A 15,289-nucleotide genomic window follows, 5' to 3' on the forward strand; every position below is an offset into this window, starting at 1 on the left:
GCTGTAACCCAAGTACAGAATATGGTAAACCATGCAGTAAAGGTGTCCAAGCACCATGAGGACACAGAGCAGCTGAGACATGTGGAGGGATCCTGGAGAAGGTGGCATGGGAGGCACACTGCCCCAGGAGACACGGATGACAGAGCAGGGATTCCAAGTCAAGGGAGCCATGGATGATCCAAGACAGACCCTCCAGGACTGATGTGCTACCCACACTGTTGGGTCTCACAGGGGTGCTCAGTAAAGCCCTGTTTTTGACTATTCAGTTCAAGTAGTATGAAAAGGGGTAGGAACAGACAACGGACAATGCCCAAGGGCACCTTCCTTTTTCAAGAGAACTGAAAAAGAGTAAGAACAGAACTAAATCCTTTGAGGTGGGAAGATTGACTTGTGTGCCAGGCCAAACAGGTGTCAACACCAGGTTAAGGGCAGTTGTTTTGAGGGAGAAGGGAATGGAAGGTTTGGGGTAGAAAATGGGAGGGGTTCTCTGCCCAGATCCATCTGCAATGCAGAACAAATGCCCAAAGCTTCTGACACTTCTCCTTGGGCTCAGAGATAGAAGTCTCCTTTTTTTTTTTCATGGTGCAAGTTTCACTTCGAGTTTTCCAGAACCACATTTTGGCACAATCTCTGAATGTGTTCTATCATCTCTAAGCAGAGTGACCCCAGATGACTTTGGTCACACCCTCCTTTTCACCCTCTCTCTTATATGGAGAGTGCATCTGAAAGTGAGAGGGCTAATCACAGCTATTTTCCAGCCCCAAATGTTCCTAAGAAGTGACAGTGTGAGGGCACCCGGCTGGCTCAGTCGGTGGAGCTTATGACTCTTGATCGCAGGGTCTTGAGTTTGAGCCCCACGTTGGGTGGAGAGATTACTTAAAAAATAAATAAATAAAAGAGAGAGATGTCACTGTTTGCCTCCGGGGCTTGTTTGGGAGGACTGTGTGATAGAATGTCTAAGTGCCTGGTACTCAGAGATCATCTCTGAGCTCCCTCCATTCCTGAAAATGAATAAGCTACCGCTTATTGAATGTCTCTGCTATGTCAGGCCATGTGCAAAGGGCTTTATCTGTGTTCCCAGTTTACTAATGAGGGGGCAGCTCAAGTCCTTCAGGATGCGACAGCAACATGGACTCCTGCTTTTATTTCTGCCCTTGGAGACTTGATCTCCTAAAATCAAGTGATCAACTTCTAGAATACCTCAGGTGTCATCAGAAAGTTTGGTATCACTAAGGGCTATGCTGACAGAAGCCTAGGGATAATTTGAGGTGACCCCAGGCCCTTTCTTTTCCCAGAAGAAGGGCAGGTAATATCTGTTTAAATTTCATGTAAAGCGTTTACAACCTCATTTTCCTTTCTCAACCTTTCCTTCCTTCTGTTTCTTTAAGGTGCTATTTCCCAAGTTGGCCGCTCATGGGAATCACCTGAAGAGGTTAAGAAAGAGGTGCCTCCCTCCTACCCCAAGAAATTGTGATATAATTTGGAGTGCAACCTGGGCCTCTGGATTTCTTTTTAAATTCCCAGATGTTCTAAAGATTTTTTTTAAGGCTTTATTTATTTAAGTACTCTCTACACCTAATGTGGGGCTTGAACTCACCACCCTGAGATCCAGAGTCATAGGCTCCACTGACTGAGCCAGCCAGGCACCCGATTACCTCACACTTTTAACAGCTACAGAATATAAATATATTTTTTAAATTTTATTTGAGAGAGAGAGAGAGAGAGAGTGAACACAAGCACCAGTGTGAGTGGGGGAGGGGCAGAAAGGGAAGAAGAAGAAGAGGGAAAGAATCCCAAGCCAGAGCTGGAGGCAGGGCTCAATCCCACGACCCTGAGATCCTGACCTGAGCCCAAACCAAGAGTCAGACGCTTAACCAACTGAGCCATCCAGGCGCCCCAGCTACAGAATATTTTATTGTAGGGATTACAATAATGTATTTAAGCAATTCCTTGCAACTGGACATTTAGGTTGTTTCCAGTTGTTCTGTATTATAAATGTGCAGGAGACATATTTGCCCATATTGTGCAAACATTTCTATAAGATTCATGAGGCGGAACTGCTTAGTCAAAGAACATGATATGTAGGTAAGTATTTACATACTTACGTATTTATTTCTGTGTTTTGGTAAATGAACAAAGGAAGTGCCTCATGTTGTCTTTTGCTCAGTGCAAAATTATTGGGACTGAAGTGGCTTCTGAGGATGGGATCCTTGGTCCTTTGAGGTTGAGGGCTGGCCAGGCTACTGCCCCCACCACATCCGTGGCTATACCTCAGCTCTTCTGTCGGAGGCAGGAGGTGGCCAGGGTGCAGAGTTTTCCTTCCTCTCCCCACAGGGTGCCTTTTGGTGTGTTGGCCCTTGACCTAGGAAGTCGGAGGAGGCACTTTGCGAACTATCAGAAGAGGTAGAACATGCTAGTGAGAATCAACCAGCATTCATTTTGACTGAAGCTAGACCCTGTCCACAGGGGCAGGGCCTGACAGAAATGAAGGAGGGTCAGGGAGCAGCAGATCCGAGCCACGCTTGAATCTTGACAGGGCTTCTCACAGAGGTGAGGAATAACGGTCCCTTTTCCTGGCCTGCCCTGCTGAACTAGTATTTGAAACAAAATGTGGGCTTTTCAGGAGGCCATCTTAGAAGGGCAAGGGGTGCTCAGGTGGGGCCAGTCCTGAGGCCCCAGTAAGGGTCAGGGTGATGGCCTGATTTTGGAGCCAGTTGGTAAACATGTAAACAACAGAGACTGAGGAATTGTGCAAGAGAAGGTGAGGTAGGGGTTACCCAAGGGTCCTCAGACTTACCCTCAAGGTAGGGGCTAGGGGGAGACCTGGGCTCACATATTGGGCCCAGGGCTGATAGCTGACTTCGTGGAGGCTTGGGGCAAGCCTCTCCTCTCTGAGCCTCTTGCCTCATCTGGAAAATGTGGCCCATACTCATTTCACCTGGGGTTGTTTTGAGATTTACAGGAGGGAACAGATATAAAAGCATTCAGCCCTCTTCCCAGGACACAGGAGGTGTTTCATAAATAGTAGCTGCATTTATTAGTGGATTAGGAAGCCATGCAAAGAGATAGGGACCAACATCCTCCAGGGCAGTCCCCACATGGGGCCTGGAACCACGACCGAACATGCCGCTGCTGGGTGGGATGTCCTGTCCTGGACAAAGGGCCCAGCATTCTCGCATGGGGACCTGAGCATGGCGTCCCTGTCAGTATTCCTGCCGCTCTGGCTCTCTTTCCCGGGCAAGTAGCCTCCACCTCCAGGCAAGCACCCTTAACTGTGACGAGGGTGTTGGGGTCTTGTGGACCCGTGGCCCTGGCCGTAGCCAAGAGGGAAAGAGGGGAGTGGTGGTGGCAGTGGGGAAGCTGTAAAAAATGTAAATGGTGCAGCGTGGAGCATGGCTCCAGCTGTCTGGCACTCACCAGAGCTGGCAAGAGCCCGAGGAGGGAGCCCCAGACCCCGGGCGCCTTTTGTCCCTGGTCTTGGCTATGTAAAAGGTGGGGGAAGGGGCAAGAATCCGTGGAACTTGTCCATTCATCGGAGCCCCCCTGCTGCCAGCAGGTGCGAGAATGGGGGAGGGAGATGCGGACTCTGGCCTGCAAGGTTTAGAAATCAGAATTGCAACTCAGCATGCAGTGGACTGACAAACAGATTCCTCAGGTTCCAGCCTCTAAGGCTGTGAACCTTCAGGCCAGCCAGACTCCATCCTGCTTTGAGTGCGGCCACGAACTGGTTCCCCGCCCCCCAGTTGGCCTCCCAAACGCCCCTCTCGCCAGTTCCCAAATCCCAGCTTTGCACGCGCTCTGCCAAAGAACGCTGCTTCGCCAGGCCTACTCCCAAGCCCGTTTGATTTTCTGAGGTTTTTGTTTGTTTGTTTTTGTCTGCTCCTCTCTGGCTTCTCCAAAGCACCACATTCAAGCATTAGATGTTACTTGGACTAAAGTCTTAGAAAAAGCAGTGTGGAGAGAGAAAGGACTTGGAACCATGCAAACCTGAGTCTCAACCCTGCTCTGCCCTTCCCGGCTGAGTGCATTCAAGGCAAGTTACTAACCTTTCTAAGCCCGAGTGTTCCGTAGGTAAAATGGCAATTCCCTTTGTTCCTACTTCTCAAGGTTTTTGTACAAATTAAATGCTGAGTTAATGTTTAGAAAGCTCTTAGCACAATACTTGGCACAGAATAGGTGCTCGATGAATATTAAGTTATTCCCCTTAATAGTCATAGGAAAATAAGGCAGAACCTCCTGGCAGTCTTGTTTCAATTTGTATTTCCCTGTTGCTAGAGAGAGTAATCTTTTTTTTCATATGTATATTGGCCATTTGTATTTCTTATGTGAATTGTCTGTTCATATCTGCCATCCGTTTTTCTTTTTCTTCTTTTTTTCAAGATTTTATTTATTTATTTGTCAGGGGCGGGGAGTGCACAAGTGGGGGTAATGGCAGACAGAGGAAGAAGCAGGCTCCCCACTGAGCAAGGAGCCCGATGCGGGGCTCCATCCCAGGATCCTGGGATCATGACCTGAGCAGAAGGCAGCCACTTAACCGACTGAGCCACCCAGGTGTCCCTAGCATCCAGTTTTCTTTTAGGGTTTTGTGGGGGGTTTTTTTTGTCTTTGGTTTAATGATTGGTGGGACATCTTTATACATTCTGAAATTCTTTATTAATAAAATTTGCAGATTTTTCTCTTTTGGTCTGCCACTTGCTTTGGCTTTTTTAAATTAAATTAAATTGAATTGAATTTTAAAGATTTTATTTATTTATTTGACAGAGAGAGACACAGCAAGAGAGGGAACACAAACCGGGAGAGTGGGAGAGGGAGAAGCAGGCTTCCCGTGGAGCAGGGAGCCCGACATGGGGCTCGATCCTGGGACTCTGGGATCATGACCTGAGCTGAAGGCAGACACTTAACCATCCGAGCCACCCAGGTGCCCCAAGATTTTATTTTATTTTTTATTTTTTAATATATTTCTAGTTTATTTTTTTATTTTTTTATTTTTTTAAGATTTTATTTATTTATTTGAGAGAGAGAATGAGAGAGAGAGAGAGAGAGCACATGAGAGGGGATAGGGTCAGAGGGAGAAGCAGACTCCCCGCTGAGCAGGGAGCCCGATGCGGGACTCGATCCTGGGACTCCAGGATCATGACCTGAGCTGACGGCAGTCGCTTAACCAACTGAGCCACCCAGGCGCCCCCAAGATTTTATTTTTAGGTCATCTCCACCCAACACCCAACGTGGGGCTTGAACTCACAACAACCCTGAGACCAAGAGTGAGTATTCTACTAAGCCAGCCCCGTGCCCCGCTTTTGGCTTTTTGCTATTTTTCAACATACAAAATCTGTTTTTCTTTCTACACGGTGTATGCCCAAATCTGCCCGTAAGGGCTGGTCCTCTATAGGCTGTTTTAGTTGGCAGTTTGGGGGCTGCAGCGACTCTCCCCTTCTAGACCAGTGCTCTGCCCAGAGCTTTCTCAGACCCTCCCTTGTTCTCTAAACAAATGTGAAACCCTGCCGCGGTGCTGTTGGACCATTCCTGCCGAATCCCACTTCTGTCTCCAAATGCACACACTCCCACCTACTGGTTTCTGGAAGGATCACATCTTTCTTTTATTGGTTGGCTGATCTGGGAAAACGAGATCTGACTGAGAAATTAGCAGCTGAATGAGACTTTGGATGTCCTTTTTTAACCCTCTGTTTGGGGCCCAGGGCTGACTGGATCTCTCCATACTTCACCATCCCAACCAGTTGCCCAGACTCACATTAACTGACGATTCACCTGATGCATTTCTGAGAAACTGTGTGTAAATCTAATTTGATGGATTATATTTTAATGCTCTAGGAGAGAGGGAAATTAAAATAAATGTTATAAATTCTACCAGCTCATTTATTGGGCACTTATCATGTGCCATCTGCTGTTGAAGCACTTTACATAAAGACCTTATTTAATCGTCATGACAATGAGGAAAGCTCAAATTTCTCCATTTTATAGATAAGGAGCCTGAAGATCAAAGGGGTTATTATGTAGCTTGGTAAGGTCACCCAGCTGGAATGTTGCCAGATTGGGCAAATAAACATTCAGGGGCCCAGTTAAATTTGGATTTCATATAAATGAGTAATTTTTTAGTATAGCATACCTCAAATATTGCATGCAATATTTTATCTGGCAACCCTATCCACATGGTAAGTGGGGAATGTGAACTGGAATCCGAGTCTCCTGATTCCCTAGCACCTTCCAGTGGTAAGACCATGGAGTACTTGCATGGAATTCTTTGAAAAGGGAAGAACCCTCTTGTACTAAGTTTTGGGCTCTGCCTCAGACATGCTGAATAAAATGTCTGGGGGTGGAACATCCTTAAATATCCTCAACCACAAACTCCTACTCCTCAGGGAGTCCTTTGCACTCTGGATTTTGAGAGCACTTTAGTATGTAACCAGCTTGCAGATATAGATGCCCATATTCAGCTGTCTTGTGGTTGCCAACATTCCTAGTAACTCTTTACAGTTCCTTCAGTGATCCATCCATTCAACTCCCTGATAAATATTTACTGCTGGAGGGCCTGTCCTGCCAGCCAGAGATAGAAAGATGAATTAGACACAGCTCCTGCCCTTGAGGAACTCCTGTTCCACTGCAGGGACTGATAAGTAAACAGACACATTAAGGTGGGGGGTGGGTGCTGGGTTGGGCAGCGGCATAGTAGAGACCATGATAGAGGTTTGGTCCAAAGCAGAGGGGGTGGGGGAGGGAGCAGTCAGATACAAATTCCAGGAGACTCGCTTCAGCCAAGTCTTGAAGGGTCCATAGTTTTGTTTTCCTCTGAAGGGATATAACACAGGATAATGGATATAAATTTTAGCCAGTGGTTATGTTTTGCAATAAGAGATAAATTCGGATGAAGGAGAAAGTGAACACAAGGGCTCCAGAGTCAGACATCTTGGTTACATACAAGTTTCTCCACTTACCGGTCATGAGACCATGGCCATGTACTAATCCATCCTCCCGATGCCTCAATTTGTCTTCTGTGAAATAGGGCTGCCAACATTATCTACCTCATTGGTTTGGTGTCCAATTAAGCAATCCATATAAAATGCCTGACACAGCTCCTGAAAAGTAGTAAGTATGCAGTGGAGGTTCACATCGACAATTTCCCTTTCTCTACTAGATCTTTCCTTCACCCTACAAATGTATTGAAATATCTTTCCATCCTTGACCTCATATCTTCCTCTGACTGTTGGTACATTATTTGTTCCTTTTTTATGGTACAACTCAGAAAGAATCACCTATTCCTAATTGCCTATTTCCACTTTCTCACCTCCTCTCTCCTGAACCCGCTCCATGGAACCTGCTCTTGGCAAGGTTGCTGATAAGCTTCACAATGCGGTTCCAGTGGGCAATTCTGTCTCTGTCTCTGTAACCCCATAGCAGTATTTAACACAGTTGATCTGGCCACACCTCATGAAGTGCTTGCCTGCTTCCCTTGGCTCCCAGGACACCACACTCACCTGGCTCTCTCCTCCTCCCTCCATGCTGCTGCTTCTCCATCTCCTTTGCTGGCTCTTTCTCCTCCTGTCCTGGTCCACCTGCTAGATGTGAAAGTCCTGCGGGGCTCAATCCTCTGACCTCTTCTCTCTGTCTATGTTCACTTCTTAGGTGATCTCTTGTAATCTACTCATTTAAAATCCCACCTCCTGATGATTCCCACATTGATAGCGCCAGCTCATATCTCTCCTGAACTCAAGACAAAACAGCCGAGTGCCTATGTAACATCACCATTGGGTGTCCAGTAGGCATCTTCGATTCAGCCTGTCCATAAACAGACTCATGACTTACCACCTGTCCCTACCCAGAATCAGTTCTTCCTTCAGAGTTTCCCATCCCCGTAAATAGTACCATCATTCACTCGGTTGTTCAGGCCGAGAGCCTTAGAATCACTCTTGATTCCTCTTTCTCTCATTCCCCACACCCAAACTCAAATTCTGTCCATTATAGTTTCAAAATACATCCCAAATCTGATACTTCTCACTTCCTCTGAAGCAAGTGTCATATGGGGAAGCTGCCTTGGGCCTTTGAACCAGCCACACTGCAGGTGTTTTGACCTTGTCAGCCCATAGGATACATTTCAGATTAACTGATTACTCTTGAGTATTTTTTTTAATTTTTCACTTTTTAAATTTTTTTTAAGATTTTATTTATTTATTTGACAGAGAGAGACACAGCGAGAGAGGGAACACAAGCAGGGGGAGTGGGAGAGGGAGAAGCAGGCTTCCCGCGGAGCAGGGAATGATGCGGGGGCTCGATCCCAGGACCCCGGGATCATGACCTTGAGCCAAAGGCAGACGCTCAACAACTGAGCCACCCAGGCACCCCTACTCTTGAGTATTTTTACACACTGTTTCATCTTTTTTTTTTAAGATTTTATTTATTTATTTATTTATTTATTTATTTATTTATTTGATGAGAGAGAGAGAGAGAGAGAGCGCGAGAGAGAGAGCGCGCGAGAGCGTGCGAGCGCACACACCAGCAGGGGGAGCGGCAGACAGAGGGAGAGGGAGAAGCGACTCCCTATGGAGCAGGGAGACCCATGGACTCTGGGCTCACTACGTGGGCCAAAGGCAGACACTTAACTGACTGAGCCACCCAGGTGCCCCTGTTTCATCTTTTTCAAGAACATTCACATGCTCAGTGATTTCTTGTGGTGGCTATGAACTGCAGGTCCACTTTACCATCCTAATTTTATGTACAGGGAAACTGGGGGTTAGAATATTAACTTCATTCATTCCAAAAGTGTTCACTGAACACCTCCTATGCACCAGGCACTGGGCTGGGTGATGCAGGATATGAGGAGCGCTAGGCAGGCATGCAGGGGTGAGAGGCAGGAATATTCTGTCTATAACTGAGGTGTGAACCAAGAGTTGAGAGAGCCAGAAGGTGATTGTGATTGTTTCTATATTGGGAGACAACTTTGGGAAGGTTTTATTGTGTGGGTAACATTTAAAAAAAAAAACCCACTTTAGGGGCGCCTGGGTGGCTCAGATGGTTGAGCGTCTGCCTTCGGCTCAGGTCGTGGTCCCAGGGTCCTGGGATCGAGTCCCGCATCGGGCTCCCTGCTCCTTGGGAGCCTGCTTCTCCCTCTGCCTCTCTCTCTCTCTCTCTCTCTCTCCCCCTCCCTCTCTCTGTCTCTCATGAATAAATAAATAAAATCTTAAAAAAAAAACCCACTTTAAACATACAGGCTCTTGTGTTCTTTCTAGTCCTTGCATTCCTAATTCCTACAGATGCCAATTATTTTCGATGGGTGCGTACTTATGCACACACAAACATGCATTGTAAAAACAAAATAGGGACTATGCCTTCTTTTAAACTTAACCATATTTTGTTTTTCTTGTAGATTTTATTTATTTATTTGAGAGAGAGAGAAAGAGATATGGAGAGAGGGCACAAGTGGGGGGGAGAGGGAGACGCAGGCTGCCCGCCCAGCAAGGAGCCGGATGCGGGACTCGATCCCAGGACCCCGGAATCATGACCTGAGCCAAAGGCAGATGCTTAACCGACTGAGCCATCCAGGCGCCCCAAACCTAATCATATTTTGGCTATATCCAAGGATATTCATTGCTGCATTCTACGTATTAGCAAGAGAATATAGCCCACTAAAATGTCTATCAGGAGGGAACTGGATAAATAGTTCCTCTTTAGGTGGTGTATTTTATACTGGGAAAAAAATGAGATAGGTATATATGGTATGGAACAATCTCCAAGCTATACTATAAAGCGTAAAAAGCTAGGGTGCCTGGGCGGCTCAGTCAGTTAAGCGTGAGACACTTGATTTCGGCTTAGGTCATGATCTCAGGGTCATGAGATGGAGCCCCATGTCGGGCTCCATCCTCTGGGTGAGTCTGCTTGAGCTTCTCCCTCTCCCCGCTCCTACTCCTGCCTGCGTGCTCTCTCTCTCTCAATAAATAAATGTTTTTTTTAAAATAAAGTGTAAAAAGCAAGCTGCAAGACAGAGTGTTTAAAAGGAAAAGTGTGTGTGTGTGTGTGTGTGTGTGTGTGTGTGTGAGAGAGAGAGAGAGAGAGAGAAAGAGAATAATAATCACACATATCAATCTGTATATACATAAAACATTTCTGGAAAAATTCCTAAGAAACCACGAACAGTAGTTGGGATGTGAGACAGACTTATTTTTCATTACATACTCTATCATCCTGTATGAATTTTTTTACCATGTGTTAAAAAAATTTTTTTTCTTTCTTTTTTTTTCTTCTAGTAATCTCTACACCCAATGTGGGGCTCGACCTCACAACCTCAAGATCAAGAGTCGCATGCTCTTCTGACTGAGCCAGCCAGGTGCCCCAATTAACTAGTGTTTTAATTGAAAAATTTAAACTGAACACCTTCTATGTGCCAGGCACTAGTTAACTTGGGTGCCTGGCTGGTTCAGTCAGAAAAGCATGCGACTCTTGTCTTGAGGTTGTGAGTTTGAGCTCCACATTGGGTGTAGAGATTACTAACAAAAATAAACTTTTAAAAAAACCTAGTTAATTAAAAACAAACTAAACAGGGCGCCTGGGTGGCTCAGTCGTTAAGCGTCTGCCTTCAGCTCGGGTCATGATCCCAGGGTCCTGGGATCGAGCCCCGCAGCGGGCTCCCTGCTCTGCGGGAAGCCTTCTTCTCCCTCTCCCACTCCCCCTGCTTGTGTTCCCTCTCTCGCTGTGTCTCTCTCTGTCAAATAAATAAATAAAATCTTTAAAAAATACAAAATAAAAAAATAAATAAAATAAAAACAAACTGAACAATAATAGCATGGGCATTTTTTCCATGTTACTGTACATTATATATAGTATAACTCTTATTACCATGTACTGTTTAGATATTTCACGTGTATTAACTTACTATTTTCCACAACAACCCTCAATCATTATTCCATTTCACAGATAAAGAAACTGAGGCAACTTGCCCAAGGTCACACAGATATTAGGTGGTGGAGCAGGAATTTGAACCCATGTGACCTGGCTCTGAAGTCCATGCTCTTAACCATCTTGTGATGACACCCCTCTCCCGTTAAGGGCTGCCAAGTGTATTCTACAACGTGATTGTGTCACACTTTATCTAACCACTCCTCCTTTGATATGCATTCTGGTTGCTTCTGGGATTTGGCTATTACTTACCATGCTGCAGAAACACCCTCGTAATTAACCCTTCATGTTCTTGGCTAAATATATTTATAAGAGAAGTCTGGGAAGTGAAACCACTGCATCATCTAAAATTTGGTAGTATTGCCAAATTACTTCCCATTATTTTACTTCACCAGTGTATTCACCCCTTGTCTATGTATGAGAATGAGGAAGTAGCCCAGAAAGGGGAAATTCATCCTAGATGAAAACAGCATGCGCAGAGACACTGACCTGTGTGTTTTATGAAATTGTCTAGCTCGTCTTTTTTCAACAAATATTTATTGTGCCCTTCCTGAGTGTGTTCAGAGAATGGAGACAGTCATGGCGAACACACATAGGCCATGCCTTCACGGGGCAGACAATCTGTGGAGAGAGGCGTTAATGAAGTAAACACACAGAGTGAAAAATGTAACAACAATGTGCAATAAATGCTATCAGGTGAGAAAACCGAGTGCTGTGGGAAGGAGTAATGGAGGCTTTCTTTAGAGAGGGTGGTCAGGAGAGGACCTGGGGAAGAGACGTTAGCTGGAGACAGAAGGAAGAGTAGAAATTAACAGAAGAGTTGAGGGGAACAAGGCTATTTCCTGGCCCCTAAAGAAGTTGGAGTGACAGGTGGGGCCAAGGCCCTAGAGCTTTTTGAAGCACTGAAGGGTTTAAGTGAGGTGTTGATCTCGTTTACATTTTTGCAGATTCCCTTCTGCTATGTAGGAACTGGATTAAAGCAGGAACAAGAAGTAGGGAAACCAGTTAGGAGGCTGGCCTAAGGTGGTGTAGGAGGACCTATAGATTAAAAGAGTCTCCAAAGATGCATCGATCAACTGCCATGTGTGGACTTCATTTGGATCCTGATTTTTTTTTTTAAGATTTTACTTATTTATTTATTTGAGCGAGATAGAGCGAGTGTGCTCCAGGGCAGGGTGGAGGGGAGAAGGGCAGGGCGAGGCAGAGGAAAAGAATCTCAAGCAGACTCATCCAAGCTGAGCACAGAGCCCCACGAAGAGCTCAGTTCCACCACCCTGAGATTCTGACCTGAGTGGAAACCAAGAGTCGGAGACTCAACTGACTGCGCCACCCAGGCGCCCCTGGATCCTGAATTTTTTTAACTGTAAAAAAAAAAAAAAAAATCACAGCTATGAGACGATTAGAAATTTGAACACAGTATATTTGATATTAAGGAACTATTTTAAAAAATTTTTAGGTATTCTGTCAGGTTTCCACTATCCCCACTCCGGGATTAAAGAGTTGGAGGTTAGCTAGTAGATAATTTAGAAATGTAAACTAATATATTAATGAATGATATGATATACATAGCATTTTGTTATATTGCATTATAGTTTTTCCTATGCAGATATTTACATCTATATTTTCATAGTTGAGATCATACTTAAATCCAGTTGGTATTGGAACAATACCCTTATTTATTTATTTTTAAAGATTTTATTTATTTATTTGACAGAGAGAGACACAGCAAGAGAGGGAACACAAGCAGGGGGAGTGGGAGAGGGAGAAGCAGGCTTCCCGCGGAGCAGGGAGCCCGATGTGGGGCTCGATCCCAGGACCCTGGGATCATGACCTGAGCCGAAAGCAGACGCTTAATGACTGAGCTGCCCAGGTGCCCCAGAACAATACCTTTTAAAAGTTTAAAGTAATATATAGTGTTGAGGGGACCTGGGACAGATATGCCACCATACTCCAAAGCAGGATGCTTTTGAGAGTAAAAGGTGACAAGAGCTGGAAACCTGAATTGTTCTAGCCAGGTGAAGTTGCTTGCCTTAATACTTTGGTTGCCTTATTAGTTTTTCAGAGATTGCATTCTGACATGTTTTATTTGTTTGATTTTCAAAGTGACAAAGCCATACTCGGGAAATCATACTTGGGAGGAAGTTAAGCTCTTGCCATCTCTGAGAAATGCTCAGTTATCTCCTCCATAAAGTTTGGACTCCCTGCCCCCATCCCCAGTTGGATGGCACTCCCTGAGGCTCTGGGGCAGTGGTTCTCAAAATGCTGGGGGTGGGCAATGCTGGGATTTTGTTCCTCCCCACACCCACCTACCAAGAGATATTTGGCAATGTCCAGAGACATTAGTGATTGCACAAATGGATCAGGGAGAGTGCTGCTAGAAGCTAGTGCGTAGAAGCTGGGAATACCATTCAGTATCCTACAGTACACAGGATAGCCTCCCTACTCCCCCAACAAAAAATTATCGGGCCCCAAAATCAATGCTGTCATGGTTGTGAAAACTTGCTGTAGGTACCTTTGTCACAGCACTTCATGAAGACAACTATAATTGTAAACAGGTTGACCTTCCCAACTAGACTGGCAGCTTCATGGGGACAGGTGATACATGTGTCTTCTTGGGTGTTTGGCATATAGTTGACACTTAATGAGGATTGAAGGAAGAGGGGCACCTGGGTGGCTCAGTCAGTTAAGCCTCTGCCTTTGGCTCAGATCATGATCCCCAGGTCCTGGGATTGAGCCCGGCATCTGGGCTCCCTGCTCAGTGGGGAGTCTGCTTCTCCTTCTCCCCACCCCCTGCTTGTGCTCTGTCTTGCTTTCTCTCTCAAATAAACAAATAAAATCTTAAAAAAAAAAAAGGTTTGAAGGAAGATGAGGAGGTATGTCCAGATTCAAACCCTGTGAGATCATGCTGCTTGATTTATTTTTTTAATTAATTAATTAATTAATTTAGTGTTATACCATTTCCAGGTGTACAATATAATGATTCAACAATTCCATACATCACCTACTGCTCATCAGGACAAGTGCATGCCTTAATCCCCATCACCTGTTTAATCCAAACTCCCACCCACCTCTCCTCTGGTAAGCATCAGTTTGTTCTCAACAGTTAAGAGCCTGTTTCTTGGTTTGCCTCTTTTTTTCCTTTGCTCTTTTGTTTTGTTTCTTAAATTACACATATGAGTGAAATCATATGGTATTTGTCTTTCTCGCAAACTGCTTGTTTTCTGAATTATTTCCCACCTCCCTTTGGGCACGGTAATGAGATGAAGTATTGCATTCTCCAACATTTAACAAATATTTACTAAGCACTTATACTGGCAGTGTTTTAGGTACTGGGAATACAGCTATGAGCAAGGCAGAGTCCCTGCTCAAAGAAAGTTTAATTTCAGAGGGGAAGACAAACAATAAACAAGGAAACAAGATGGCTTCAGACAGTGATAATTATCAGAGAAAATACAAGTGGGGCACCTGGCTGGCTCAGTCAGTAGCACATGCAACTCTATTTTTCTTTCTTTTTTGTTTTTAAAGATTTTATTTATTTGACAGAGAGAGAGAGAGAGAGAGATCACAAGTGGGGGGGGGGCAGAGGGAGAGGGAGAGGGAGAAGCAGGCTCCTGGCCGAGTACGGAGCCCGATGCGGGGCTCGATCCCAGGACCCCGGGGTCATGACCTGAGCCGAAGGCCAACGCTTCACCAACTGAGCCACCCAGGCGCCGCTTTTTTTTTTCTTTTTAAAGATTTTATTTACTTATCTGAGAGAGAGAGAGAGAGAGAGAGGACGCTGGCGGTGGCCTGAGCAGGGGGGAGAGGGAGAGGGAGAAGCCGACTCTCCACCGAGCAGGGAGCACAGCCCAGTACTCCATCCCAGGCCCCTGGGATCATGGTTGGTGGGGGGGGCAGGGGCAGACGCTTAACCCACTGAGCCACCCAGATGCCGGAGCATGCAACTCTTGATCTTGGGATCCTGAGTTCGAGCCCCATGCTGGGTGTAGAGATGAAGGAAGGAAGGAGGGAGGGAGGGAGAGCGGGAAGGCAGGGTAATACAATAGGGAATGATGTGGGCAGGCTGGCATATTCTAGGTAGGGTGACCAGGTGACATTTGAACGAATTTTGAGAGCAAGCCATCCATGGGAAAGCTCCCAGCCAGGACAACTGCACTTGCAAAGATCCTGAGATGGAAACAGTAGCCTCTCAATGAAGATTTAAGGGAAAGGCGCCATCACTTTGCTATGGAAACAATCCAGAAGCATGATTTATGCTTTGTTTTGTTTTTTTGAAAGATTTTATTTTATTTATTAGAGAGAACGAGAGAGAGAGAGAGCATGAGAGGGGGGAGGGTCAGAGGGAGAAGCCGACTCCCCGCAGAGCAGGGGGCTGGTTATGGGCCTC

General features: G+C 45.6%; 1 protein-coding gene across 1 annotated transcript in view; it reads right to left on the bottom strand.

Annotated features, from left to right (window-relative positions):
• VRTN (vertebrae development associated) overlaps nucleotides 1-7,936 on the bottom strand; it is a 28,154-nt gene extending 20,218 nt beyond the window's left edge. Inside the window, exons 1-2 of the mRNA XM_028101894.2 lie at nucleotides 7,491-7,936; nucleotides 6,951-7,091 (exon numbers count right to left, since the gene is read on the bottom strand). Of these exons, the coding sequence (XP_027957695.1) occupies nucleotides 6,951-7,030 (80 nt within the window). The 5' untranslated portion in view covers nucleotides 7,031-7,091; nucleotides 7,491-7,936. The remainder of the gene's footprint in view (nucleotides 1-6,950; nucleotides 7,092-7,490) is intronic.
• Nucleotides 7,937-15,289: the final 7,353 nt, after the last annotated feature.

This window comes from Eumetopias jubatus, unplaced genomic scaffold (assembly GCF_037043125.1).
Source record: "Eumetopias jubatus isolate StellerSeaLion01/CBP00866 unplaced genomic scaffold, mEumJub1_p1.0 scaffold_7, whole genome shotgun sequence".
NCBI classification, from domain to species: Eukaryota; Metazoa; Chordata; class Mammalia; order Carnivora; family Otariidae; genus Eumetopias; species Eumetopias jubatus.